Below are 25,523 nucleotides of genomic sequence, written 5' to 3'. Positions count from 1 at the left end.
GGGTGAGGGTCTCCCTTCGCCTCTGCTGTGGGGGGGGGACGGGGGGGGGAAACACATCTCCCCCCCCCCATCGTATCAGCGGGGGGGCTCCCGCAGCTGTCACGGGCCCAGCGGTGTGATGAGCCTGCCCGGCCTCTGCAGCTCAGGGCATCTCCCTGCGCCCCCCTCCCCGTGTTCAACCCGTTTGGGGGGGGTGGGGGGTGTCCCCAGGCCCGGCTCCGCTCACCCCGGCGTTATCCCCGCGGAGGGGGGGCTCGCTGCTGGGAATCCCCTCGGGATCCGAGTTTCACGGGTGACTTTGTGCCCCGTGGAGCGAGGGTGCCCCCGGGTGCCGAGCCCTCGGCTCATCGCACACAGACCCCCCCGGGGGGGGACGGGCTCCCCGGGGGCAGCGGTACCCCCGGGAAGATGGTCAAGCTTCCTTTTTACTGGCTCTTTTTTTTGCGTAAAAGTAGATATTCCTGGGGGTGCGAGAGCGGTGCTGTCGAAAAACTAGCAGATTTGGCCGCCTCAATCTCAGCTTTTTATTTATTTTGTTTAATTTTTAAGGAAAGAGCATTTCCGGAGCGTTGCTCCCGCGGAGGCCTGGATGTTTCCAAACAACAGCCTGGAAAAATCTAGTGCCTGCGGCCCTAAAAGCAGAAGTTTTAAAAATAAATTCCTCCCCAGCCTCCGGCAGAGTAATCAGGAAGGGCGTGCTCCAGGGGCGTAATCCGGGCGGCGAATTGCCCAAAATCCTTGGAGCGAACGGGCAGAGATTTCAAGAGGCAAATTTCTCGTTTTTTTTGGGCTAAAAATAGATGCGAGAAAAATTGCTTTTAGAATGGAAGGGGAGGTGGTGGGTGACTTTGCTCTCGGCATCCTCCTGGTGAAAGGGGGGTGCTCGGCCAAAAGCCTTATTGACAGTCCAGTTTTTTTTTTCCTGAAGAGATCCATTAGCTTGCACAAGTCCTCCTTTACTTTTTTTTATTTATTTATTTTTTATTTATTTTTATTTTTAACTGAGACTAAAAGGCTGAAGGCCACCTGGGCCTGGACGCCTGGCCGGGTGTAGCGTTCCCTCGCGCTGCCTCCTTTGGCTTCGGTTCAGGCAAAAGGCAGCTTTCAAGAGCAAGAAGGAGCAGTTCCAAAAAAAAATCGCCTGTCCTTAGAAATGAAACGCGCTCGGCTGCCAGGAGGAGGAAGGGAAAAAAAAAAAGAAAAAAAAAGGCAATAATAAATGTTGTCATCTCCTGTGCTCCAGCCCTGTCTGAGGTCAGGAGGAGTGTGTGCTCCAGAGGGCAGAAATGGGCTTGTAGGAGTAAGTCTATCAAGAAATCTGCATTTAATGAACTAAAATATTTAACTCCTCTCTCGAGATAAGTTAATAATTAATCACCTGGTTTGGGGAGCTGAGTTAGTGCTACTAGACCCCACCAGTTGGGCTTGTGTTGAGTTGTTCTCTTGCTTGTGGTCCCTCCCAGGGGGTGTGGAGGTGAGGAACCCCCCGGTGAGTCGGGGCTGGGATGATGAGGTTTATTTGTTGGGAGCTGGAGAGCGTGTACCCCTGTGTGTCACACACACAGCTGGGGGCCGGGCATCTCTGAGGTTTTGATTTGCTTTATGTTCACTAAATGATGCAGTCGTTCGTTGGGTGCTAGAGCTCAGGTGTTTTTGCTGAGCATCTCCTGAGACTCACCTTAGGAACTGACTGCTCCTGCCCAAAAAGGAGAGACCCAACTCACGGAGCAGAGGGGGGCTTGCTCCAAGCTCCAAACTCTCCAGGAACTTGCCAAAACTCTAAGCTGCCATTTCGGGAGCGGGTTTTGTCTGCTCTCCTCTCCCTGCTTTATGCAGTGACCAACCTGCCTCCCCTTTCCAGAGAGGGCTTGTGTTCCCCACCTGCCAATTCCACCTGCTCCCAGGGGGGCTTGGGGGATCCCATCCGGCTTTGACAGCATTTCTCCCCCACTTCACTGTGCGTTGGCACCGAGCTGGTCCCCCCTGGGAGAGGGCCTTGTGAGAGTGGGGGGCTGCAGGTCCCCCAAACCCAGCCTTCCTCTCTCTGAGCAGTGTGATGCTGGGATGGAAGCTGTGGCTGCCCCATCCCTGGAGGGGTTCAAGGCCAGGCTGGAGGGGGCTTGGAGCAACCTGGTCTGGTGGGAGGTGTCCCTGCCCAGGGCAGGGGGTTGGAACAAGATGATCTTCAAGGTCCCTTCCAACCCAAACCATTCTGTGATTCTCTGCTCACTCTGCATTTTAAAATGAGGTCGATCAACCTCATCGAGTCCAGGGGTGGTGGGGGGGACACGTTGCCCTAACACATGGGGCTGCAACACCCCGAGCTCTATTTCTGCTCTCAGTCCCTGCTTCAGGGGCAGCGTTGTGTTCCAGCACCGTGTCAGGGGCTCTCTGTCTCCCTTTCAGGGGCAACACCAGGGTGGAGGAAGCCTGTGAGATGTACACCAGGGCTGCCAACATGTTCAAGATCGCCAAGAACTGGAGCGGTGAGTACAGTCCCTGCCCTGCGGGCTCTGCTGGAGAGTGGCTGATGCCAGGGTGACCCACCCCTGCCCGACCATCTTCCCAGGAATTATCACAGCAGAGTCCTACGTCCCAGGCTGTTTCCATGGGGATGGTCCCTGTGGTGATGCAATTCCTCTGCTTTGCCCGGCTCTGTGGTGACTTAAGTGTTGGGAGAGTGGGCAAAGGGGGGTTCCTGAGGTTAAATTAGCCTGGGTGCAGTCAGCTGTTTTAAACTGAAGGCTTGTCACTCTGCAGGGAAGCCAGATGAAGGTGTTTGCCCTTCAGCAAGGAAATACCTTGGGGTGGGACATCAAATCCAATGGATTTTGAGGTCCAAGGGATCCCCCTCACTGATCCAGTAGGTGCAGGGCGCAGCCACGCTGTCGGGGGTGAGTGTGGAGGTGAGAAGCCCCCACTGTGCCCTGTGGGGACGGGCTCAACCCCTGGCAGACCAAGCCCCTCCTGGACACGGTTTGGGGTGGTTGTTGCATCTCTCAGCCTCTCTGGGGCTGGGAAGTGACGCTGCTTTGCTGTTCTGTGTCGATGCTGCTTGTTGCCGGGTCAGAGGGGGACGTGAGGTCGGTGTGTGCTTCTCTTCCAGCCGCAGGGAACGCCTTCTGCCAGGCGGCCAAGCTGCACATGCAGCTGCAGAGCAAACACGACTCGGCCACCAGCTTCGTGGACGCTGGGAACGCTTACAAAAAAGCAGATCCACAAGGTGAGGGGAGCGAAATCCGGGATTGTTTCTTGCAAAGCTGCTTTAGTGGCAGAGGAGGTGGAGCGCGGAGCCTTTCGGTCGCCGCCAGCTCTGTGGGGCTGCGGGTCCTCACCACACGCTGCTCCAAAGCCAGAGTATCTTCTGCACCTCCGCTTTTCTGAAGTAGCCCTTCAGGTGATGCACCATCATGGTCGTGTGCAGGGGTGTCATCTCGAGGTGATCTCTGGTGCTCTGGTACACGCTGCGGTGCCTTGGTTGTGAGGCACTGCCCCTGGGTTGCTCCCTTCCTGCTTTGGCTTGGCTTTGGAGATGTACTCACCTCTGACGGGACACTTAAGGCAGGTCTTAGGTCTGGATCAGGGGGATCCTGCCCTTAGCCCCAACCCCCCTCAGGGGTTTCCCTGGGGCAGGGGAGAGGTGGGAGGAAAACGGACTGACGTCTGATGGGATGAGGATAAAGGATCTGGATTCTTCACATCTGGTCGCACAGAGCAGGGTTGTGGTTTTGTGGAAGACCTGGGACTCCCCTTACTCCAGCTGAGTGTTTGGAAACACACCAACCAACCCGCCAGTGCTGCCCACGCTTTCCTGTGCCGGGGGGCTGAAGAAGCTAACTCTGGGCAGATAACACTGTTTGATAATTGCCAGACCCCATAATTTCCTAGAAAACGGCAGCCTCTGCGTGTTTATGACATCAGCATTTTGAATTTTGCTGTTTGAGGATGCAGCCCGGCAAACGTGGGGTACAAGCTGTTTATATTTCGCCCACCCTAATTTTTGACTGTTACCTTTCAGTGTCAGGGTTTCTGCCCAGGTGAACCAACAGGCTGTTGGTGGGACACAGGCTGTTTGGGGTGGGGGAAAGAATTACATCTGCAGATGCAAAATCGCAGGGAAATGTGACATCCGTAGGTCTGAGGTGTTGAAAATGTTCTGTTGGTTGTTCCCGATGTATTTACACACGCGTGTGAGTAGGTATTTATTGAAGAAGCTGGTTCATGGTCTGATGAATGTTATTGAGATCTGATTGCGGGGGGGAGGAGGGGGAGAAGAGGAAGGTCTTGGGCTGGGAAGTCTGATGTGCTGGCTGACTTTGTTGTTTTTCCTGAACACTCATGCTGCAGAGGCCATCAACTGCTTAAATGCAGCTATCGATATCTACACCGACATGGTAAGAAGCTGCTCTGGCAGCTCGTGGACCGATGTGCTTGTAAGAGATGCAGCTCTGTGTGTGCCGGGTGGAGGGGGGGAGCTCCCAGCTCACCTTCACCCTCTGTCTTCTCCAGGGGCGGTTCACCATCGCTGCCAAGCACCACATCACCATTGCGGAGATCTACGAGGCTGAGCTGGTGGACATCGAGAAGGTGAGGGTGCTGGGTGCTGCTGGTGCTGGGTGCTGCTGGTGCTGCTCTGCGGGTGCTGTGGTGGCCGTGTTCCCTTCCCCGGCCAGGGCAGCACCCAACTCATAGAGTCATAGAGTTGTCCAGGCCGGAAGGGACCTCCAAAGGCCATCTAGTCCGACCTCCCCGCAGTCAGCAGGGACACCCCCAACTAGACCAGGTTGCCCAGGGCCTCGTCGAGCCTCTCCTTGAATATCTCCAGGGAAGGGGCCTCAACCACCTCCCTGGGCAACCTGTTCCAGTGCTCCACCACCCTCCCAGTGAAGAACCCTCTCCTCATCTCCAGTCTAAAGCTGTTCCCCTCCAGCTTGAAGCCATTTCCCCTCGTCCTGTCACTGCAGGCCTTTGTAAACAGGCTCTCCCCAGCCTTCCTGTAGGCCCCTTCAGGTACTGGAAGGCTGCTATTAGGTCTCTCCGGAACTTCCTCTTCTCCAGGCTGAACAACCCCAGCTCCCTCAGCCTGTCCTCGTAGCAGAGGTGCTCCATCCCCCTGATCATCCTTGTGGCCCTCCTCTGGACCCTCTCCATCAGGGCCATGCCCTTCTTATACTGAGGGCTCCAGCCCTGCACACAATACTCCAGGTGAGGTCTCACCAGAGCAAAGTGGAAGAATTACCTCTCTGGACCTGCTGGTAAAACCTGTCTCCCATCCAGCACCGCAATACTCCAGGTGAGGTCTCACCAGAGCAAAGTGGAAGAATTACCTCTCTGGACCTGCTGGACTGGTAAAAACCTGTCTCCCATCCAGCACCAGGCTGTTTGATGTAGGTGTGAGTCACCCCGTAACTTGAAGTGAGCGTTACCGGGGTGCAGGATGGTTTCCCCAGCCATCCCCTGACCCATCGGGGTGTCGCTCCGCAGAGCAGCAGGGCTGGCAAAACGCCCCCCTGAGAAACCCTGACCCATGCGGTGGCTTTTCCACATCTGAAAAGCACTTTGGGGAGAGCCGTGGGGCAGTTTCTGTAGTTATTTTCTGAGACACCCGAAGGAAGCTGCTGAATTTTGGTTCCCATTTCGGCGCTGACCCTCTCGTTCCCACAGGCCAGGGCCCCGAGCAGGAATCCTGCAGCAGCTCCGCTGGCTGCAAATTTGCTTGAAGTTTGCAGAACAAAAAAACCACGTGGTTTCTAAATATTATTATTTAGACAACCATTTGCTTCCTCAGCTCCACGTTGTTGGATCCCATCTGTCTCTGTTCATGACTTCGTGGGGCTGCTCGTAGGGAGGTGACATGTAAATCACGCCCTGCCATGCCCAGAGATATATTCTATAGTGGCAAAGCTGGCAGAAGCCTCGTCACACCCTGATGATGAGCAATCACAGGCGTTACGGGAGTAGTGTCACCTGCATTAAATCTGCACCGGAGTCTGGGACCCTTCCCAAGTTCAGGGTCAAATTTCCAAGGGCAGCCTCGTGCCCTGTGGGTGCAGGGGGGTGTGTGGCTGCGCTCCCCTCCGCTGCAAACCCCGCGGTCTGCTGCGGGGCTGCTCCCTCTGGGCGTGGGATGGGAAAGATTTTGGGAACATGGTCACTGGCTGCTGGTCTGACCAAAAACTGTGCTTCAGAAGTGGCGTTCCAGCACGATGTTTCTGTCCCCAGGCCATCGCGCACTACGAGCAGGCTGCGGACTATTACAAAGGAGAGGAGTCCAACAGGCAAGTGCTCGCTGTAGAAGAGTCACAAGGGGGAAGGGTTGGAGATGGGGATTCCTCCTGGGTGGCCCACATGCTCGCACCCCTCATCTGCCAGCCTGTTCTGAGATCTCCTTTGGTGGGACGCCCAGGTCCTCCTCAGGCAGATTTCTGTTTGGGGTTCCATCCTGCATGCAGCCGTGTCTGGTTTGGGGTGCCCACCAGAGAAGGCACCAAGCAGTGGAACAGTGTCTGACTCCAGAGCTGTGCTGAGTTGCTCTTCATGCCTTCCCCTGTGTTTTCATTTTGGCTGTTAAAAAGAAAATTCCCTTAATTTATAGCTTTTTGGGTCCCACTTTCACGTACGCCAAGTAGTAGAGGTAGTGTTTGGAGGTACCGGGGCACGGATCCGTGTGTCCCCAGGACACAGTTATTTATGACTTCCATGCTCTCATCCGTTGCAGCTCAGCCAACAAGTGTCTGCTGAAGGTGGCCGCCTACGCCGCGCAGCTGGAGCAGTACCAGAAGGCCATAGAGATCTACGAGCAGGTGAGGATCCTGCCCCTTCAGCCAACGGGGAAAACATTGCTTGAAAAGAGAAAGTGGGTCAGTCCCGCAAAATTGCTATAGAAGCAATTATATTATAAATATATAAATGTATAGGCTATAGAAGCTCCTACTCTTTGTTATTTTTGGGGCTGGTTATGCCTTTATGAGGTGTGGTTTGCTCCTGACTTTTAAAGAGTTGCTTTAACTTACCAAAGGCATTTTTTTCCCCCTGAATTCTCTTGTTTCTAGAGAAAGGCTGGGGAACGAAATGTATTATTACACTTTTGATCGTATTTTCAGATGTCTGGCAGAAAGTATGCCCCCCCCAAATTTGTAAACTTGATCTGCCTTTGTACTGGGTGTTTACACGGGAATACTTGCAGTGCTGCTTTTCTGTTTCTGGAGGGTAAATATCAGAGGAGGTTTTCACCCAGTTGACTCATTTTCCCCTTTCTGCATCAGACAGGACACAGCCAGGTGCCGGTGCGGTGCCCCTGAACTGGGGCAGCAGCTCCCTGGGAAGAAGGGCTGCCCGAGGGTTTCTGACCCACTTGGGATTCATTAAAAATCCATCTGGCTCCCCAAAAGCTTTTTGTACGGACACTGGCATTTCTTCTGTCGGCTTCATTCGCATTATGGCGCTGTGTGTCATTTTAATCAGCTGTCCTGTTTTTAATTCGGTTCTTAACGATGCGGTTTTTCTTCCCCAACTCTAACAATAGCTTTTTTTTTTTTTTTGTGCCCAGGTTGGGACAAACACGATGGATAACCCTTTGCTGAAGTACAGCGCCAAAGAGTATTTCTTCAAAGCTGCTCTGTGCCACTTCATCGTGGACGAGCTGAACGCCAAGGTGAGTGGGCTCGGAGTGCTGATCCCAAACTTTTCCATGTCCTTCTTCATCACCCTGTGCTGCCCGAGACACCTCCTGCCTGCACAGGCCTTTGCAGGGCAGCTGCACGGGCTGAAGCTTGTCCAGCTGGATTTTACTGTGAATGCTTTCCCAAGTGTGGCTTTAGGAAGGCGAAAACTGAAATAAAAAGCGAGTGGTTTTGTCTGAAATGAGCGTAAGGCGCATCTTCTCTCTTTCAGCTTGCACTTGAAAAATACGAAGAAATGTTCCCGGCGTTCACAGACTCACGGGAGTGCAAGCTATTGAAAGTGAGTGCAGCCAGTAGTAAGAGAACAGTCACGCTTGAAAATGCTTACTGCCCTTTCCTTTGGGCTTTTTCACCTTGCTAGAGGTTTGCCCGTTTATTCCAATGTTTTAGAGGACATCAGACTCACTTTGCATTGGGTTTATACCAGACCTATGAAAGTAGCTGCAGCAGAACGATGATTATTTTAGCTAACTTAAAAAAAAGACAAACCCCCAAACCAACCCAAACTATTTCTGTGTTCATGGTGGGTGGTTCAAACGGGTCGTGAAGGTGGCACTGCTGAACACCCGGGTGCCCTGCAGGGTGGCTGCAGAGGAGCTCGCCCTCTCTCCTGGGGACAAGACGCCCGGGATACGCCGGGAACTTGCAGTATAAGAGTATTTTCTAATTTTTCATGGTGTTTTCCTAGAAACTGCTGGAAGCCCACGAGGAGCAGAACTCTGAGGCATACACCGAGGCAGTAAGTAGTCACCAGTTCGCTAAGGTGTGCTCGTGGCTGGCTGGCTGCTCCTTTTTTCTCATTTTTTTTGGGGTGTGTGTGCTGTTAAAGGCTGGGTAACTGGTCGCCCAAGCTCTGAGTGTTGCTGCCAAGTCCACGGGGGCAAAACACCTGGAGCTTCACTGGTTCCCCATCCTGCCATGGGCCAACCCGCAGGAGAGATGGTCATGAGCAGAACTCCAGCCCGGGCTCTAGCAAGTCCCAGACTGAATTCTTTAAAATTACTAGTTTGTCATTGAGAGGCAAGTAAAGATCCTGCCTGGTTTTGCTCCAACTTCTCTCTCTTTTGACAGTGGCGTAAAGTGCTCTGTGTAGTTTTGGACAGATATCTTTTTATTTTATTTTACTGCTTCTGGGAAGACTAGAAGTTTTAAAAGACCATACTTCAAGAGCTGCAGAGTGCTGCTTCTGCAGCAGTCCTGGCTGCTTCCTAGTATCTTAAATTTAAACCATTTCTTCCTAATAGGTTAAAGAATTCGATTCAATATCACGGTTGGATCAGTGGCTGACAACCATGCTGCTTCGCATCAAAAAGTCCATCCAAGGAGAAGGAGACGGGGACCTGAAGTGAATTGTTCGTGGTATTTGTGGCATGCAGCCTAAGTAATCTGTTCTTGTGTTACAGCCAAGGACCACTGTGGGATACGTGATAAAATATCTAGCTTTATTTTGTTGCTTCCGAATACAATGACTTGTGTATTTCTTTAGTATCCTGCTCTTTGTCGTGACAACCTGGGTAGATAAGAAGCGATGCTCTGGGTAACACTGGCAGGTCTTTTGGAGGCGAAAGAAGCACTTCTGGCAGAAATCCTTCCTTGGTTTTGGTAGCTGTGAACCCAAAGTCTGCACTTCCCACTGCTGTTTTTTCCCCGCTGCTCTGTCTTAAGGCTCAGTCCCACTGATTCCAGCATGGAAATATTTTGTCTACGCCAGTAGAGTACAAATAACTGCTTCTGATCTGTTGCTGTATGACTGCTCTTTTCTGTTTCTCAATGGACCTCTGTCAGATACACTGGGACCTGGTTTTTTCTTTTGAATGATGGAGCGGTTTTCATGGTGCTAGTGAAAGGCTTTGTGACCCATATAGGGTGTGCATGTGTGTGTGTATACATCCTGCACAGATACGTGTGTGCAGTGTATGCACAGAACACACAATGACCTAGTGCTGCAAGCACCACACGTTAGGGGACAGGACTGCTTAGACTGGACTCACCCTCCAAGTGCTCGTGGCAAGTAGTTAATGGTGTATTTTGTATTTCAGATCTATATAAAATGTAAGGTTCTTCTATATTTTCTTGGATCTATTTTTCCACTTCCTTTATTTTGTGGTGCATCCCATCCCTCCTACCCCCCAGATGACTTTGGCCCAAGTAATGATCTATTTTTCTAACTTTTCATTTCCATGAATCCCCGCTGCTGTCTCTGGTGTGTGCTGGGCAACGTCCCTTCCTTTCTGCCCCTCCTGCTGCCGGCGAAGCCCCCTCGGTCTCGTGACGTACGAAGGTGTTGACTGAGACCTTTTATTATACAGAAACCTTGTTTTAGTTAGTTAATTAGCTGGATGACAGGTGAATTGAGCTCGCTTTGAAAAGCTGTAGACGCATTTAAAAACCCCTGCGGTAATTTTAGAAACGTGTTTTAAAAACGTCTGCACCCAAAGCTCTTCAGTGCAGCGCTTTGTTTAACCAGAGCTGATGAAGCTGTCTGCCTGCCCACGAGGTCCTGTCTATACGTTAAGGAGGCCGTGGCAGCCTATGCAATTCCTCAGTGGGAGTTAGCAGTATTTCTCCGTAACGCAGTGATTTGCAGCTGCACTACTGCTGTGTAAAAGAGTGAAAGAGTAATTAATTAAAGGCTTTATTTCAACAGCAATTGTGCCAAGCAGGCCCTTTTCCATAGCCAGAGTGGGACGAGCACAGCAGCCCCCAGCAGGCAGCTCCAGCCTGGAGTCAGCCCCTTGTTTCTCTTGATGAAGCAATTGGCTCTGCCAACCAAAGCGTTGCCTCTGCTGCATCTCCCCAGTTTGTTTCTCATCTAGATATTCCAGTCAAACGCAGTTGGGCTCGTTAGTCTGAGGGGTTTAGTTCTGTTGAAGCTGTGCTTTATCTCTACCGCTGGCTGATGAAAAAGAAAAGCAAAATATGCTCCTTTTACATGCCAAATTAATTATTTTTTTTCCCTCTGACTGATCAGACCAGTCACTTGTTTTCCATAGACTAGTCTATGCATTGTAACTGGAAAGAAAAGCTGTGCAGAACCAACAAGGTGGACACATTAGGAAAGCCTGGATGGATGATACTCGTTCTTCCAAACAACTTCAGTTTCTTCACTTCTCAGATGTGTTTTTAAGGCTCCTGCTCGTGTTCAGTCTCTGTCCACAACAAAACTATCCCTTTCACTTAGATCACCGTGTCTTCTGTATGTCTTACCACAAACTTGGCAGAGAAATGCTTTAAATTCAGTTTAGCTCATGGTTCTGGTCTGTGTCCACCTGAGAGGCTCTGAGATGGGTGCACACCTCAGCTGACTGACTGATGCTTTCCGTGGGTGTCCTGTTCCTGTGCCAGGGTCCTTCGTGTGCCTGTGCCACCTCCCCGGGGCAGAGGAAACACTGGGTTTGGGGCGCAGCTCCCAGGGTAGGGAGGTATTCTTATTGCTGAAGTTGGATGAGCTGCAAAGCTGCTTTCATTTTGGACAAGAGGGCCCAAAGATGTAACTTCTGCTGATCTCACCTGTGCTAAAAGGATAGGGTTGGAACAGTTTTTGTTTAATTTACCCGTTTCCTTAGCAAGCAAAGACCCATTGTATTGATGGCTTTGTCTTATGTCCAACACCTTTGGAGCCTTGGTCAGGGGAAGCACAGGGGAAGTATTTTATGCCTTTTTTTTTTTTTTTTTTGTTGACTTTTCCAGTTGTCAGTATTCTGCACAATTGTGCTAAGATGCAGATGGAGCTGGTGGAGCAGAAGACCGTACCCATGGGGCTGTGTGGTCTGTTACTATGCTCTGGATCGATATTAATAAAATACAAATGTTAATTCTTTTATAAATATGCTACAGCATGTCCTCCAGTGTATCAGTGGTAAATTGTGACTGTTTTAAAATGACAATCTGCCACTCCGCTGTATTTCCCCCCCCCCAGTACACAACTCTGTACTATGAAAACTTATTACTGAAATGGCCTTAGCAAGAATATAATGTTTTGCGTGAATCTGTACATTAATAAAGTGAAAATAATGAATTTAAGTAGTGATAAGTGTTCTTTCCTGGAAAAAGACAAAAGGCAGGCTAAAGCTGGAGCCTGACATAAAGCCAGGGGCTGTGATGGTAAAAGCCAGCAGGCACAGCCCTTCCTTCAGTCACTCTGGGGACCTGGTAAGGTACACACTAGGGGTGAATTCTTGTACAGGAGAGCACTGGCTGATCTGGGGCCAGTCCCTGCCCCACACGCTGCTTGTTGTACAGTGTGTCATCTGAAGGAAACTGCAATGTCCTGAAGTGTTACACTTCCTACCTTTTCAGGGGTGTTTCCTCATGCCTACCTAAGAAACCATTCCTGACTCCTGGAAGGATGAGGTGCAGCCCAGGCTGTCACGGGGCTGGGTTGTCACTCTGTGGCACCAGAGCCTCTCTTGCAGGGCCCGAGGAAGAAGAGTGGCACCCAACAGCTCCAGGCCTGCAGCAGAGCTGGGTTAGGACCTACACGTGAAGGAGTCTCAGCACGTGCCCAGCAGAACGTGGAAGGCACAGAAACGTTTGATTATAATAACCAAGTCACTGGAAGGGTCAGTCTTAAGACTTCAATATTTTAATAAGAACAGTTCATATGGGTAACTCACTTCCACACATTCATGGAGTACAAAAGCTTCCCTGGCTACAGGTACTAGTGCTCAGACTTTAAATATATCTACAAACTCTTTACATTGGTCATGGGGAATACTGAGCTTCGACAGGAACAGAGTGCGTGAATAAATATTTCAAATATAACTTCTTGGAAATGTTTTCTTTTAAAAAAATTCCCTTTCTATAGATTAAGTTATGATTCCATGGTAACACATCAGACATCCCTTTAAGGTTCAAAAATAGCTCTGTGCCACAGTTTGGGTATCTTTATTGCTTTGCCAACCACTAAGCCTTAGAACGGGCCCTAACAAGGCTTGATTGTGCTTACCCTTACACTAATGCAATCTTTCAGAAAGTTTTTCTTACCACTTCAGCTGAGAAAGTTTCTGTGGAAATACTAGATCAGAGAAACAGAAAAGCAAACCAGAACAATTCATTAGAAGAGCTCCAGGTTTTTACATAGTGGCACTGTGAATCTGGTCCTGAGTTTGAAGAGTTAACCACATCAGCAAGTTGCTGTCGATGCACAGCTGCTCCCAAACCCACAGGTCAGCCCTGCCTGGTCTTTCTTTGCCAGTGCCAGCTACTTCAAAGGTTCCTTCCCTGCAAAGGGAAAATACCCCAAACCCTCCCGAGTGTTCCAGGGAGATTAATCTGAAGGTGACCAAAGTAACTCTCTTTCCAGCTCAGCTTTGCTGTTAGCAGAAGTGCCTGAGCTTCAGGAAATTCCAAAAATGCTTACCCTGGACAGAAATTCAGGTTTCCCTGTGCAACAGCCTTCCCGGCTACTGGGTGTGAGAATGAGGGGAAGGGAAGGAGATATAAAGGAAAGCTCTGTCTATTTTGGTAAGAAAAGCCCAAACAGAAGCATGATTCTCGTAGTGACTGGGGGCCCTGGGATCCAAACCCAGTGGGCACTGGAGTGGGCTGTGTGAAGTTGCAGTTTGGGAGTGTGGGCTGAACAGAAGCCATACTTGGGACCCTTGGTCCCTCTGCTCACTTTGTCACATTTCGTTATTTAGAACAAACCCAAAAAAGCACATTGCCAGGGTTACTCCACTAAAATTTAGCAGCAGATGCTAATCAGGAAAAACCTTTGAACTGTAAGTTTATTCCTCACTTATGTTCTTAAGGCCTGCCTCTTAACACCTCACTGAGGACAGTTAAACAGACACCAGCCTAAAACTGCTGTGCAGATTCCAACAGAGTCTTACAAAGTATCCACAATCTGGGAAATGAAGGATAAATCCCTGGAATAGTCCAGTATATTTTTCACTTATTTCCATCTTTTTATGCCATTAGTACAAAGTATCCACAATCTGGGAAATGAAGGCTAAAATCCCTTGAACAGTCCAGTGTATTTTTCACTTATTTGCATCTTTTTATGCCATTAATCATATGAACCTAGACTGCCTCCTGTTTGTAACTGAATTTACCTCTGGAGACTCTTGTGCTACTGGTGGGATTAGCTGTAGCAACTCCACAGCAAACCAGTAATTAACTTTTCCCACCAGAGTATTAGTTAATTTAGAAGTAGGTCTTGCAGTTCAGAGCAACAGCAGTGTTTGAGTTACGGTGGAGAAAAGAGCATCGCTGACCTATCTGGACCAGCAGAGAACAGCTTAGAGAAAAGTGAACAGGAAACTGGCAAGAAGCTGTCTTTCTACGCTGGCTTTTCCAGCATAGCTGATTTTTCATAGATTTTTCATAGACATTTGTACAAGAAACGTTTTAGTCTCCTAATTGCCAAGGTGTAAGCTGAGCAGCTAGAAGATGAAAACCGAATACAAGTGTCAAAACTGCACCAGGTTTCACTGAAATGTCTAAATAATACCACCACCTGTACAGACACAGCACGTGGCTCCCACTTGCCCATTTTGCAACTACAGAATCAAAACTCCTGGAATGAAACTCCTGATCTTTCCTAAGCTTGCTCCCACTTATACTGCGAAGGAGTGAGCTTGCTCACTGCCTGGATCTTTGGCAAAAACAGAGATAAACCAACAGTTCCTGAAAAGCAATTTAGTAATTTTTTTTTTTTTTAAATGTGTGAATTTCCACTAGGGAAAATACAGTAAGTTTCACTACACTACTAGAAACAGAGATAAACCAACAGTTCCTGAAAAGAAATTTAGTAAATATTTTTTTTGTAATGTGTGAATTTCCACTAGGGAAAATGCAATAAATTTCACTATGCTACTAAGCTGAGAAACACAACATCATTTCTCTTGATTGTACGTGTGTCATCAATCAACTGCAAATCAAATTTGCACCTTCTTTGTGACCTCTCTGAACGCAGGTCCTCGCTGGCACTGCACCAGCTGGAGCCATCAGCCTGAGCTACACCCTTTGGGTTGCAGGGAATAAACTTACTAGCACTTCTGCCTCCTCTGCCACCGTGCTGCTGTGCTGGCACTCTGCCCTACTACCACCAGGAAATGGAGCTGTGCACATTGGAGGTGGATAATGAATTTTTTTTTAGGAAATTCTGGAAACGCAGGGCCATGTCTTTAGTATCTAGCCCTGCTTCCTTGTTATAGCTTCTCCTAGTTCCCTCAGCAGGTTATTGGCAAAGTCAAAGGACTATACAAGGGGTGCAGCTTAAACCGGACTTGTAAATACCCAATTACTCCATATTGACCAGAGCATGAAGCTGTGGCTGAATAGAGTCTGTCTGTGTCTGGAGCACTGTCAGCTCACTCAGAGTGGTAGCTATCAGGGCTTCCTCGGGCCCTGGAGTCCCATCTGACTTACAGTCTGTTCCCGAGGCAGAGCCGGTGTCGTGCAGCGCAGTCACGCTCCCCGGGACAGCAGTCAGGTTCTGATAGTGGCCGTTTTCAGAGAAAGACAGCAGCTTCTCTGGTATCTTAGGTGACACATCATATTCTTCATCAGGGAGCTCGGTTTTGTGACCTTCGCCATTCTTAGATGCTCCTTCAACAACGACAAGGAAGGACTTCCAGGGTGTGTTTTTATCATGTATCTGAAAAAAAAACCCACCCAAAACCAGAAGGCTGAACACATGACGACTGTCTGGGAGGCAAAAGCTTGGATCCAGCTCCTACCCGACGCTGGTAGAAAAGGTCTCTCTTTTCATCTCACACAGCTATCCCAAAACAAGGTCAGTATAGATCCACGCACTGATCTGTGTCCCTGGTGAGCGTCCTGATTTCATACAGTATCTAACTGGTCCAGCAGAGAGCCTGGCCCAGAATGTGAATTCTCCTGCACGGGGAGCACGGTCAGAGGTGACAGAACAAACCTGTGACTGAACAGTCCTCAGCATAACCTCTGTGGGCTGGGCTCCAATGGACTAAGAATGGCCTCACTGCAGACTCAGGGCTGAATGCAAACCATCTGAGTATTGGAATGCTATGTCAGAGAGAGGGCAAGGCACCCAACCCAACCAAAATTGGACAGAGGTCCTGAGGGAACTGGGGTTATTCAGCCTGGAGAAGAGGAGGCTGAGGGGAGACCTTATTGCTCTCTACAACTCCCTGAAAGGAGGGTGTAGAGAGGGGGGGGTCGGTCTCTTCTCCCAAGTCACAGGCGACAGGACGAGAGGAAATGGCCTCAAGTTGCGCCAGAGCAGGTTCAGGCTGGATAATGGGAAAAAGTTTTTCACTGAAAGGGTTCTCAAGCATTGGAATGGGCTGCCCAGGGAGGGGGTTGAGGCCCCATCCCTGGAGGTGTTCAAAAGCCGGGTTGATGTAGTGCTGGGAGGTCTGGTTGGTTTGTTGTGTGGGTGTCTATTTTTGTCAGTTAGGCTGACGGTTGGACAAGATGATTTTTAAGGTCCCTTCCAACCTAGAAGATTCTGTGATTCTGTAAAAGGCCTAAAAAAAAGCTGCCAGCTCAGCACACAGCCAGGGAGGAAGGCTCTAGAGCTAGGGGATGAGAGGTTCTTACCGAAGTGTGCCTCCTGAGGGTAGACTTGTCAGTGAAAGTTCTCCCACAGGCGTTGCACATGAAGGGCTTCTCCCCGGTGTGTATGCGGTGGTGCCGCTGCAGCGCGTTCAGCTGGGTGAACTGCTTCCCACACTGGTCACAGCAGTAGGGCCGCTCACCTGCAAGCAGAGCACAGCCATCGAGGGGTGACGCGGCTGTACGAGGGGCAGTACTCACTGGGGAACCTCAGGTAGCCCCCAGACTTCATGAAACAGTAAGACACACACAAGCGTCTTCAGAAAAAAAAAACTGGGGAACCTCAGGTAGCCCCCAGACTTCATGAAACAATAAGACACACGCAAGCGTCTTCAGAAAAAAACCAACAAGATGTTGTCAGGATTCTCACAGTTCAGTAAATTCTGACACATCTGAAGTAAGCAGATACTTACAGAGTAAGAGCTAGGCCCCACAGCCTGCATAAATCTGTGCAACCGCGGAAGCCTCCACATTTTTTACATGTATTTTCCCTTAGCAACTAAAGTCCTGTCCCAGAACACAAGGTATGTTCTGTGAGCATGAACACCAGAGCTGCTCAGAACCACAAGATTCAAATACAACACAAACTGTCCAAATACATCACAAACTGTGACTTGCTACAGTAACTGCATTAAGTACTTTTTGAAACAACCACATGTGCTAAGGTAGAAAAAGGGATACCAAAAAGCTTTATAACAGATGCAAGTGGTGTCACAGAAAAAGAGATGACATTCCAGAACAGGAAAAACCCCCTAACAGCAGCACTGCCATGCTGATGTTCCCTGCTCCCCCTGCAGTAACACTCACCAGATACACAGATGCAGGGAGTAAAGAAAGAGCAAGACGTGGCAACAAAACAAGCATTTCATTAACACAGAGAACACTGGCAAGGACACTTCCCATGGGGTGGCAATGGCAATAAGCAAACATGGTATTTATTACATGATGACAGTAACATGAGTATTTGCAACCTGTTCTACTGCTGAGTAACGCGGGCTTTGAGAGACCAGACAAAAAAACTTAAGAAGAGACACTGAAGAGAAAATTTGAGCAGGAGGAAACACAAATGTGAAAGGTGGGCAAGCAGACAAGACAACGACCAGCTCTCTGCAGTGCTTTGCTCAGAGCTACAATGGACATAGTTCTTTGGTCACCAATAAACTTCTTGCTAGTAACGTCGCAGCATTATTAACAATATCTGCATTGCTCTTGGAATTATTTCAGAGAATTGCTGTAACTCAGTAAGAAGCAGAGGGAGTACCAGCAGAAAGGAAGTAGATGAAAGAACACACTGCATCAAGAATTAAAATGTGGTTCCAGGGCAGGAATTATAGTAATTGGAAATCTTAGTTGTCCAAATCATGCAACTGTGAGGTCTACATCTTCAAATCGTGGCAATTTGTTTCAAACAAAAAGAGCACCTCCTACCTGTGTGAACTTTTATGTGCTGGTAGAGTGAGTTCCTCTGTGCAAACGTTCTGAAGCAAACTTCACATTTGAATGGTTTGGATCCCGTATGGATTCTGTTATGGTGTTTCAAGTACTCCTTAGAGGCAAAGCTCTTCCCGCACGTTTCACACATAAAAGGCCTTTCCCCTACAGGAAGGGTGAAAAGGAGAATTAAACCAACATCACATGCAAAAACTGAATTAGACACAAATCGAGCACGTGCCAGCCCCACAAAAGGATCTGAACGGGCCGAGGTGCCAGCAGGGATCTCTGGGAGACTCAGAGTTCTCCTGCAAGACACCTGCACAAAACCCTCCAAGAGCAAAGGGCTACCACACCTACCCAACAGTACACTAATAGCTCCACACAGGACAGGAAAAGCCCAGGGATCTGCAGCTAGCAGTCTCCTCGGCATTTTTGGAGGATTCTGGCTCACTCTCATGGTAAACACAACGCTGCGTGCCTTTAATGAAAGGCCTCCATCTGTAGGCAGCCAATTTTAGTTTTATGCATCTTGAAAAACATTGTTGGAATTCTATTCTATTTCACTGTAACTTAATATTTTCTGCTATCCACATTTAGTTACAAGTTACCAGCAGAAGGCAGATGCAAAAGCACCACACACAACTCATGGGTGGTACAAACAATTCAAAACACCAATTCATTCTATGAAAGACACCTGGGAAAAGGGCATGTGCTATTAAAAAGACTTCTTTGCAGATCAGGATAAGCCAAGACAGCTGTTTTATATTCCTTGGGCCAACTGTTCCAGACTTACAGACAAATCATTCTTCTCTTAAGAATTCAACTAGACATTTTATTGATGACAGATCTTAGGATACTGAAGAATATCCAAAGCAGCCTCAGTCCTCACTTCAGACTTTGGATCCCAGCCAGGTGGGAACTCCTTTTCTCTTTCATCAGCTCCTTTTACTCTCTCCCCTGTCTGCCTATCCACCTACAGGGACTTTTCTCAGTAAAATCATATCTAGGGATGAGAGTACCTGATTTTATATAAAAAAACAACACAAAAAAAGCATTTTCTGAAAAGTAAGATCTCCTAATTTCACAGCAGGCCTCCTCCTACACGCAGTAGTATGTTGCAAAAGCAAGCCTTACCTGTGTGGCATCGTTTGTGATAGATAAGCATGTGATTCTGAGTGAACCTGGCACCACATTCATCACAGACAAAAGGTTTCTCACCAGTATGGATTCTGAAACGAGAGAGAAACATTGAAGTACTGAGGATGTCTCTTTCCTTCACAGCACAACGCAAGGCGTCTTCATTTGCGGCTGCTCTCCGACTGTATGCCTGCACAAGATTTTAGTGTCTTTGAAAAACACCTTCAGCTGTGCCAAATTCTGCATTATGGTTTCTGCAGTGCTGCTTTTATTTCTCAATCACGCATGCGCTGCATGATAAAAGCAGATCCAGATCTGCCTTTATCCAGAAATTTCCTTAGGGTAAAACCAAAATTTTCAAGGTAAAAATCGAATAAAGTTTAGAAAACTTGTATCCAGATAGACAGACTGAAAGAAAAATGTAACCATCTTGGGATCTGAGTAAAGCTTTATATTTCTGACACTACCAATAAAATATTCCACACACACTGTAAGTGACACGTTCCCTGGCACGATGCTCTTGCAGGGCCACCGAGTAGAGTCACTGGTTACTCTGAAACGAGTGGCACCCAAGGAACAGAATAAAAAGATGTCACTTTCATACAGTCAGTTTTCTTCCTGTCACCCCAAAGCCTGCAGGGTGATCTCCTGGGGAAGGCTGTGGGTACACAAAGGGCAGTGTACAGAATTGTTGCCTGTACCGGTATTCTAGCTTAAATTTTCAGCCCATGCACTCATCAAGGGCTCTTTTGAATAGAGCTACAGAAACACAGCCAACACAGGACGTTTTTATGGCAATACATCAACAAGAGAAGCACAGCTGTAAAAATATATATACAGAAAAGACAAGAAATTCTCACCACAGACTCTCACAACACACTACAACTGATTTCACCATCTCTGCGTGGGTGCCTTTGGTGCTTCACTCACCTCCAGACGGTGACGTGTCAGCCCGTTTCTAGTCATGTCTCAGTTGTCTCCTATGCTTAGCACCCAAATCTGGGTCTTCCATTTACTACATGGCCAATGTGTTAAATGGAAATTATTCTAATAATTATTCTGATCTTTTTAGAATATTTTTATACTTATTGAACATCATTATTCTATTGACTATAAAGAGGCATCGAATTAGCCCTAATCCTACAAATAATTCATTATTCTGATCTTTTTAGAATATTTTTATACATATTGCATCTCATTATTATTCTATTGACTATAAAGAGGCATCGGATTAGCCCTAATCCTACAAATAATTCCGCATGGGGGGTTGCTTTTCTCATGTGAAATGTCCCATTGACTCTTTTTAGGTCCACTCCCATGAGAGAAGGTAACTGTGTGCTTCAGCAGCAGAAGGCCTCTGCCCATGCACATCTACTTGGGCTTAAAGAAAATGAGAGCAACTCCCTTAACCCAAAAAGCAAGAAAAAACCAAAAAGCTATGAAAAAAGGAAATACGGACACTTTCCAATCAGTCATATTTAACATCCCCACTTCACTTGAAGGCTCAAGGTGTGTTCCAGGGGATTCTGCTTCTCCCCCCAGAATCTAACAAGGCCACTTAAGTCTGTTCATACCTCATGTGTGTTTTAAGTGCAGAAGGCTGAGAAAATTTAGCCTCACACTCTGTGCACCCATAAGGCTTGTCGCCTGTATGCGTCCTTTCATGGAGCCTCAAGGCAGTTTTGGAGCTCAACCCCTTTCCACACTGTTGGCACTGATGACGCTCCCCACCACCCTCATGAACCTGGAGAATGTGCCTCTTGACGTCCTTCTTCCTCTTGAACTTCTTACCGCAGAGCTCACAAGGGAAGTGGCGCTCACTGCTGTGGACGTGGCGCTGGTGGCTTTTTAGGTTGCACCGGTTGGCAAAGGTCTGGCTGCAGGTTTCACACCGATAAACGATTTCGGCCGCGATGCCGTGGCTGTGCTTGATGTGCTTGAGAAAGCTTTTCTCATACAGGAATTCCTTCTCGCACGTGCTGCACTTGAAGTTGCTGCCGCGTTTCTTTTTATCCTCTTCGGATTTTTTCAGGTTTTCTTCTGATTCGAAGTTGCCGTCGCATTCTTGGCTTTCAGGTTTGATGTTGTTCTCCGCTTGCTCCTCCTCCCTCTCCACATCACACGTATCCTGGCCTTGAGGATATTTGTTTTCTTCAACAGCAACCTCCGCGTTCTTCTGCTGCTCTCTCAGCCGCCTCGTGTACTTCTTCTTTGGGATTTCCACAAACACTTTCCTCCCGGCCAGTCTCCCGCTTGCCCTTCTGATTTTGGCATAAGGAGGCTTTATCATTTCCTTCTTTTTGTCCATTCTCTCTTTTGGTTTGGTAGCTGGCATTTCAGGAGATGCCCCATTGCTGGGCCTATCTGCTGGGGAATCTGGAGGATCCAGAGGAGAGCCTGCCTGGTCAGCCTCTGCCACAGCAGCCGCTTTGGACTCGAGCAAAACGCTTGGCTGGGGAGCGCTCTCATCCTCAGAGTTCTGCGATTCGGAGAAGTTTTGCAACTCCAACAGCACTGACTCGAGCATCTGCTTCTTTAACTGAAAGCAGGTTTCTGAGAGGTCCAAGCACTTCAGCTTTTCGGCTATTTCTAGCATACGCTGCACTCTGTCTTCTTCCACTTCTACCTTAGCAGTGTAGACAAACTCAAGAAACGAAGCAAAATCAGCAACCTGGACCTCATTTAAGAACACGTTGGTCCTCGGGCCATCCATGCCCTTCTCATTAAGGAACACCTCCTTGAAAAATTTACTGGTTGCTGCTAATACAGCCTTGTGAGCAACAAACTCTGCCCTGACACCTTGGTACTCCACGCTGACAGTCACGTCACAGAGGTGGCCCAGGAGACGCAGCTGATGCATTTCATTCAGAAGGTTGATAGGAGAGGACTTGGATTCCAGCAAAACTGCATTACTTTCCATCTTTCTTCGCTCTGCAAAAAGCTGTTAACAACATGGCAAGTTAGCTATTTGCACAGAAGCTAACAAAACTCAAAGATCTCAGGACCAAAAGTCACGTCCAGACTTCCAAGAGTGCTTTACTTTACATTTAAGCATTAAGGTGCTTGAGCTTAAGGGACCAGACTTTCAAAGGAATAACGTGAAAAATCTGGCTAGAAGTGCAGATTTCAAAAACTGTTACCTTAAGTGGTCATATCTAAAACCATCTATGCCATCAGTCATACCCAGAGATTTCTCTTAAATTAATTTGAGTTTAAGCCTCAACCATAATCTTACCTGAAACACTAGACGCTACCAGAAACTGTAATAGGGACAAAGCAAACAGAGGAAGATCAAAAGAAATGTACTCATTCAGGCATGTGGAATTAAGAAGTTATTCTCCCTCCTAATGAGGCAATACAAGAAAGGTAAGATCAAGTAAAAATTAACTGCAATCCTAAATAAACACTGCCTTCAGCAGGCTTTTGAGATTATACTCTTAAAACTCAGATAAAATTCCAAATGCTTAATCAACCAAAGTATAGGAGACTGCATAATCATATTCTCAAACTGTAAATCTAAGAAATCATAAAACTTCCTCAAAATTATTTCTTTTTTTTTTTTTTTTAAGACATTCATCACTCAAAATGGACTTACAGCCTCTAAATCTTGAATGCCCATGTGCAGCCTTACAAGGGTTTCACCAGTTCCACTACCATTTAGGTTATGTCCCCTTTCCAAGCAATGCTTTAAGGGGCTCCAAAGTTCTCAAAAGAACTCAGGTGTTTTTTTTTTAAAAAAAAAGTTTGGTCCCAGAAGAAACAGTATTTCTGTAAACTTTAAAGGTATTCTGAGCAATACCCCCCCTGCAATCTATGGAGTGTTACTGTGTTCAAAACAACTACACATGCACTTTGAATCTGAAGAGTTTCTTTCCACTTCCTAAAAGCTAACTAAGGTTTGTTTTTCTCTGTACACGCTCAGGTGCAGTAGACTTGCAGCCTTTTATACACAGGAAATTAAAAATCTTGCTCAGAAAGATAAATTGAAAAAATAGCGTACAAACGGAACAAAATTTATATTAATGTAACAGTAAGGAAGCCATATTAAGCATGAGGGACACAAGAATAATATTCATAGCATCAAAACGAGATACTCTTTCTCCTCATATAGAGATATAAACTCCAATTTTAGTCCATACCCATTTCAACAAACCAAAAGTTAGACTCGCATCCCAATAAAATTTTCTGCTAAAACAGTTTTGACAAAGTATTTTCAAGAAACTGTAAAATGGAGAACTACAAAATGCAGATTCATGGAGACTACCAGTAGGCATGTGAAATGAATGTTTCACATTGATACTACACAAGGCAAAAAGCCACAGGGAGCCCCTGCCTGAAGGACTCTACAAATAAGGCAGATGAGGGAAGGAGAATCATTTCCCCAACCTCAGGCAACAGGGAAGTGGAACAACAGGGAACCCCATCCACCGCGGGCACCCTAACTTCTACCTTAGATTCTACAGAAAAAGATTATCCTCAAAACCAAACGTCTCCTCAGAAAGCAAACCTTTCCTAACCCTTGCATCTTCACCTCAGTGAACTTTCAATATTAAGATTTAAATAGCTCCATTATCATTATTCTAATAAATACCTAAAAACCACTGTTACCAAGTTACGCTTATGCCACCTAAAGCAAAAGACCCAGCAAGGGGACAAAGAATGACCTGTGCCAGCTCAGAGCCCAACACGCATCTCAAAACACTGTCCACTTTTACAAGCAAAACCCAATGCTACACTTCAGTTTTGACAGCAATTTTATAGGAATGAAAATGACATGATTTGGCTCCTGACTGAAAGGCTGACTCTTATACATAAGCTTAATTAGCTTCTCTTTCTCCATAGTCACCGTGACTTTTTCCTCATGACACGCTGGCACGCCAAGTGTTTGAAAATGAATTAAGCAGAGACTCACTGAACGCTATATCTGAAGTAATCAGTGATATAAAAATGCAACCTTTTCTCCCAATATGATTATTTTTGACTACTTATGTTATTTCATAACTATCCATCTATTTTCCATCTGAGAAGACAGCAAAAGCTGTGGTCACATGGAGACAACAGCAATCCCCAGCAGGAAACAAGAACCCAAACCACGGACTTGTTCACTGGGGTGAACAAGCCATAACCCAACTGAGCTCTTTGTTCCAGGAGCTGATCACAGACCTCTCTCTTAACAGACACATTGTGCCAATTCCTTTTTTTTTCCCTTAAGGCTGCAAAACAGAAACCTCCTGGTCTTCCCACCACAGTATTTGCAGAATCAAAAGCCACTGGGCAAACACATTGCTCGCTCTCATCACTAGCCTTCTGCTGGTTTGGAATTAACAGCTCAGAGGAGCAGCAATAATACAATATGTAAGATACGTTATGCTGTAAAGGCTTTACGTTGCCACTCCTGTGGCAAGTACACTGAGCTACTGAGCACTGGCTTGGCACAACATCTTCAACACAGGTATGATATATTTATCTTAAAATAGACCTTAAGGCCTTAAAATCTGCAAACTGAGCCTGCCTGCTAGGACAAACCTATAGAATTGAAATTCAAACAAAAGCAACTCTTGCATACAGCCAGGCATCAGACACCACAAACGTATCCCCTTCCAGAGGCAGAACTAGCAAAAATAAAAAAAGATAAAATGAGGCAGCTAGTTTCATTGTGAACCCATGAGTTCACCTCTTCTTCTGCCCCGATAATTCCACACGGCCTAGTAAGAGAGGTTACTGCTCGGCACCAACGGGCTTCGTTTCAGATTGAAGCCACGGTAACGGCACCACAGCAGGCCCAGCTGGCAGGGCAGCAGCAGAAACTAAACCCACAAAGCAAAGGTTCTGTGCAGAGAATCACAGAATTGTAGTGGTTGGAAGGGACCTCAGAGATCATTGAGTCCAACCACAAAAAAAACCAAAAAAACAAAAACAAAACAAAAAAAACCCCAACAAAAAACCAAAACACAAACACCCACAAAAAAACCCCACACACCACTACCTACCCCCTAAACACACAACAACAACCAAACCAAAAACCGTCACCCACCCACACAACATCCCACCACAAACCAGTAATCTTGGGCACTAGCGCATGCCCTGAAGAGCCATGTCTACACGTTTCTTAAATCCCTCCAGGGATGGTGACTCCACCACCTCCCTGGGCAGTCCATTCCAGTGCCTGACAACCTTTTCAGTAAATAAATGTTTCCTAATGTCCAACCTGAACTTCCCCTGGTGCAACTTGAAGCCATTACCCCTTGTCCTATCGTCTGTAACTTGGAAGAAGAGACCGACCCCCGCCTCTCTACAGCTTCCTTTCAGGTACTTGTACAGAGCGATAAGGTCTCCCCTCAGTCTCCTCTTCCCCAGACTAAACAACCCCAGCTCCCTCAGCCTCTCCTCAGCCTCCTCCTCTCCTTGTGCTCCAGACCCCTCACCAGCTTCGTTGCCCAGCCCAAATTTGAGATGACAGGCGAGAGCACCCCAGGAGGAGCCGGCCGCGGGACGGGACACCCAGAGACGCGCACGAACACCGGACCAGGCCAAGACCAAGCCCGGTCACCCTCCTCTGCCTCAGCAGGCTTCTTCCTCGGCCTCCGCTGCTCGCCACAGCGGCCCGAAGCCGACGGGCCCGGGGGACGGGCAGAGCCCGAACGCACACCTTCCCCCCCACCCCACCCCGGCGGCCTCGGCCAGTAGGGCGGTCCCCGTCTAAGGGAAAGCCCTCCCTGCCGCCGC

General features: G+C 47.8%; 2 protein-coding genes across 2 annotated transcripts; one reads left to right on the top strand and one right to left on the bottom strand.

The window, feature by feature from the left end:
- Positions 1 to 2,211: 2,211 nt before the first annotated feature.
- NAPB (N-ethylmaleimide-sensitive factor attachment protein, beta) lies at positions 2,212 to 11,705 on the top strand. Its single transcript, XM_014962424.1, has 10 exons — positions 2,212 to 2,486; positions 3,107 to 3,223; positions 4,348 to 4,394; positions 4,510 to 4,587; positions 6,223 to 6,278; positions 6,719 to 6,803; positions 7,550 to 7,654; positions 7,894 to 7,962; positions 8,371 to 8,421; positions 8,927 to 11,705. The coding sequence occupies exons 1-10, from the start codon at positions 2,438 to 2,440 to the stop codon at positions 9,029 to 9,031; spliced, it is 762 nt and encodes a 253-aa protein (XP_014817910.1). The 5' UTR covers positions 2,212 to 2,437; the 3' UTR covers positions 9,032 to 11,705.
- Positions 11,706 to 14,459: 2,754 nt separating this feature from the next.
- Positions 14,460 to 21,967, bottom strand: GZF1 (GDNF-inducible zinc finger protein 1). The gene is made up of 5 exons (XM_014962422.1): positions 20,372 to 21,967; positions 18,795 to 18,889; positions 17,655 to 17,822; positions 16,212 to 16,369; positions 14,460 to 15,285 (listed from the first exon to the last, which is right to left on the bottom strand). Exons 1-5 carry the CDS (start codon positions 21,715 to 21,717, stop codon positions 14,929 to 14,931), a joined length of 2,124 nt encoding a protein of 707 aa, XP_014817908.1. The 5' UTR covers positions 21,718 to 21,967; the 3' UTR covers positions 14,460 to 14,928.
- Between the last annotated feature and the right edge of the window lie 3,556 nt (positions 21,968 to 25,523).

The sequence above is a fragment of the Calidris pugnax genome, unplaced genomic scaffold, assembly GCF_001431845.1.
Source record: "Calidris pugnax isolate Ruff unplaced genomic scaffold, ASM143184v1 scaffold147, whole genome shotgun sequence".
Lineage (NCBI taxonomy): Eukaryota > Metazoa > Chordata > Aves > Charadriiformes > Scolopacidae > Calidris > Calidris pugnax.
Note: the sequence above shows the minus strand (reverse complement) of the source record. Positions and strands in the feature narration are given on the sequence as shown.

Bases quoted from the DNA above. Each gene is read 5' to 3' on its own strand.
- NAPB (XM_014962424.1), top strand. From the start codon at position 2,438: ATGTACACCAGGGCTGCCAACATGTTCAAGATCGCCAAGAACTGGAGC. The intron at 3,224-4,347 runs GTGAGGGGAGCG...CTCATGCTGCAG, and splicing joins CAAAAAAGCAGATCCACAAG to AGGCCATCAACTGCTTAAAT. The intron at 7,963-8,370 runs GTGAGTGCAGCC...GTGTTTTCCTAG, and splicing joins GGGAGTGCAAGCTATTGAAA to AAACTGCTGGAAGCCCACGA.
- GZF1 (XM_014962422.1), bottom strand. From the start codon at position 21,717: ATGGAAAGTAATGCAGTTTTGCTGGAATCCAAGTCCTCTCCTATCAAC. The intron at 18,890-20,371 runs GTATGAACAGAC...CTCTCGTTTCAG, and splicing joins GCACTTAAAACACACATGAG to AATCCATACTGGTGAGAAAC. The intron at 17,823-18,794 runs GTAAGGCTTGCT...CCCTTCCTGTAG, and splicing joins TCACAAACGATGCCACACAG to GGGAAAGGCCTTTTATGTGT.